This window comes from Durio zibethinus, chromosome 2 (assembly GCF_047325235.1).
Source record: "Durio zibethinus cultivar Kanyao isolate XHJ-2024 chromosome 2, ASM4732523v1, whole genome shotgun sequence".
Lineage (NCBI taxonomy): Eukaryota > Viridiplantae > Streptophyta > Magnoliopsida > Malvales > Malvaceae > Durio > Durio zibethinus.
In genome coordinates, this window is record NC_143163.1 from 31,200,320 (window position 1) to 31,203,787 (window position 3,468).

Consider the following 3,468-nt stretch of genomic DNA (forward strand, 5'->3'; position numbering starts at 1 on the left):
GTTTCTAACATGTCCCAAAGCTACATAAAGTGGGGTCCAACAAGAACAACTGTCCAACACAAATGCTTTGATTATGTATACAATAATATTAGTTAATGACTTGATTCACCTGAAAACATATTCTTTTGGTATAAAATAGGCTTTGCCTGCTCAAAAAAGATATGCCCAGATCTCATCGAAGACCCTGATTAGTATATATGCTGACATCATTGCCCACTTCTTTATATTCCTTTGTTTAGTAACTACTCTTTCTTAATATTGTAATCCCATTCCCAGAGCAATGCATGGTCAAGATAGACAGATTACTTTCCATTTTATATATTTATTTTTTCTAAAAAAAAAAACCTGTGGGTGGGGAGGGATAATTGCAGAGAAGCTTCATCAAGTATTCAAGTGCTGAATAATCTCATTTCTACAGAACTCAGCATTGTTTAAGCATTATTTGGAGATCTGTGGTGGATGGACCCACACCCCCATACCCAAAGTCATCCCATTCATACAAGTCTTTAATTAATTAAGTTACAGTACTGTTCTTATATTTTATGATAAGCTTGGAGAGGTAAATTAGATTATTAATATACATGATCAATCCACTGACCGATTAGTTGATTTAATAAAAAAATCTTCTTGATTATGGAATTTAGGTAGAATAGGGGCTGTGGATAGATGGATTGTTTTTTAAAATGATATAAAAATTATATAAAAAAATCATGGTTTAAAATTTTAAAAAAATATATGAGTTTGATAACTTCTAAAATATGTATTCTGTATTTAACATGTCAATAAAAATTATAATATAATAAATTTTAAATTTTACATATATTAAACATAAAATATATAAATAATTACACTAATTATCTAATGAGATACATATATCTTTAGAAGCACTTCCTACCAGGAAGATTATGTCCCCTTTTTTCTTTGACTTTTGTAAATTAGAGATTAGTATAATAATAACTTTAATCCTCTTTTCCCGAATGGAATATTTGTTTTAAATGTGCAAGTGGTACCATAATTTAACGTCTTTATCTATTTAAAATTGGTTACGGACCATAGAATTCCTCGTCTAAAAAAATCATAATGAATCCTCTTTGATTGAGAAAGTTTGAAATGTATCTACTACAAAATACACAAGTTCATTTATTTAATTATAAACAAAAGGAAAATCAAATATTATTGCATGAGACGGCTAATCTGATCCGACTTTTCTAGTTTTCTGCCTTTTTTTTTTTTTTTTCTATTGACCCACGTTTACGCTTATGCTGTTCATGATTATTATAAAACTATTCCTCTTTAAGATGCATTGCATTGCATTGCAATTTTTTTTTTGGCCATTGATGCATTGCATTGTTGGAAACCATAGAATTACTATAAAAAGGAAGACAAGCCAAACAACTCATAGTCATAAGTACATTTAGAGAAAAGAAAATTTTCTTATACTAGTTTTTCAAGAGAGATGGAAAAGGATGCCTATAGTCTTGCTTCTCAGACATGTGATGGTGCAAATGGTTGTTCTCAAGCTGGATCCTGTGCCGACAAGAAGCTTAGGTTGTTTGGGTTTGAGCTTAACCCAAGTAAGAACAATGGGAATTTCCTGAAAGGTTGTGCTGAAGGTGATGAAAGTGTAAATTCATCAAACACAATTTCATCTACCAGGGAGACTCCTTTCAAGGAGAAAAGCTCGACAGGAGAGACTGATGACAAGAAATTCGAGTGCCAATATTGCTTCAAGGAATTCGCAAACTCGCAGGCGCTTGGAGGTCATCAAAATGCTCACAAGAAAGAGAGAATGAAGAAAAAAAGGTTGCAGCTTCAAGCCAAGAGAGCCAGCATCAACTGTTATCTTCAGCCTTTCCAAAAAAGCCTTGGTTTCAGCTTCCAAGGCTCCTCTCCATGGTACTATGATTCTCCCTGTTACAGTGCTCCTGAGTTCACTATTTACGAAGAATCTCAAATTAGTTTCAACCAATATGAACAAAATGCCCATCTTAACGGCTCTCAGACATCAAAATGGTATGCTCTGCCATCTCAAATGATCCCTTTCCCACAAGATTATTCATCGATGTTCACGCTAACACAAGCTGATAGATCGAGAGAAAACTGGCCTGCTGTTAGTATCAAGCCTTCCTCTTTGACTTCATCAAAGCAAAGCTGTAAATCCTTGGATCTTCAATTAGGCCTCAGCTTGCAATCTACAATACAGAGTTCCTCTGGAAGTGGCATATAAGCGCATTTACATAAATCAATTAAAGGTTAACAGTGCCATGTCTTCTCCATTGATATGAATTCTTTCTACCTTCTGACCAAATCCCAGAATTCATCACACTCGGCTGCAAAAAACACTTCAGCAACGGCTAGACTGGAACTCGAAAAAGAAACCAAAATTCAATCTTTGAGAGAGTATACAATTTGCCAAAACTGTTATATATCTCAATTTTATGACGATGGAACGTCATACATACACATGCTGTATTTACTCTTGTGACACGTAACGAAGCAGAGAGCCACCGGATTGGATTTAGATGCTAGATCATCCCTTTCGGGTTGTCAAAATTCAAAGAAAAAAAAAAGATTTTCTTCATTTTTGCTGATAGTTGTCTATTTTATACAGTAATTTGGCATCATACCATCTTTTTTTTTTTTCTTTGTAGATTTTCATAGTTAAAGTTGTTCATCTTTATGATCTATTGAAGGACACCCATCGAACTTGCAGATTACCACTGTCTGGACAAATAGCCAAGCAATATTAATTATTACTAATACTAGATAAGTTGCGATGCAACCCTAATACTCCAATGATCAATTGTCTCTCCTATACGTTAAGCGGCGAGCATTTTTTATAATACAAGGTGAAAATGTTGTTAGTTAATTTCTATGGTTTTTTGGTTTTCGTTCTTTACCAGCCCACAAACCTTGATCTTGAACAACATTCCCACTAACTGGAACCAATTGTCATTGGATTCATGAACAACGTATCTCTAGTTGTTTTTGTTAGGAATGCCTTGGCGTTTGAGGTTTGACTGTTGTTTAAGGCTGGTTATCTACCCATTGAAACCAAAGACTAGCTAGCTACCCAAGATGAACATCTTTTAATTGCTAGAAACTTTTTGTCGCTGTAATTTTTGAAGTTTGCTCAATTTAGAATGAGTTGTCTTTCCACTTCTTACACAGAAAACTAGAGGTCTACTTATTTTCTTTTCTAACAGTTCATTCCAAATTGTTTTTATCTTTTGATGCTGGTTATGACTATCTCCAAAATTTTCTTACCCTTAGTTACTTGGCATCAGATTGTTTGTAAATGCTTGTTGTCAATGTTCATTACCACAAACAATCTGTCTTTTTTCTTTTTTTCCCTTCATCATTTTATTCAATTTGGGGTGTGTTTCTATAAATTAGGCTTATGACTGCCACATGTTATGAGTGACAACTTCATTCGAGTTTTTAAAACAGGCTTGTCATTTCTTGTTT

The 3,468-nt window shown here is 33.8% G+C and overlaps 1 protein-coding gene across 1 annotated transcript; it reads left to right on the forward strand.

Moving 5' to 3' along the window:
* Window positions 1–1,313: 1,313 nt before the first annotated feature.
* On the forward strand, window positions 1,314–2,717 carry LOC111317408 (zinc finger protein 5-like). The gene has a single exon (XM_022919831.2). The coding sequence runs from the start codon at window positions 1,457–1,459 to the stop codon at window positions 2,225–2,227; it is 771 nt and encodes a 256-aa protein (XP_022775566.1). The 5' UTR covers window positions 1,314–1,456; the 3' UTR covers window positions 2,228–2,717.
* The last annotated feature ends 751 nt before the right edge of the window (window positions 2,718–3,468 follow it).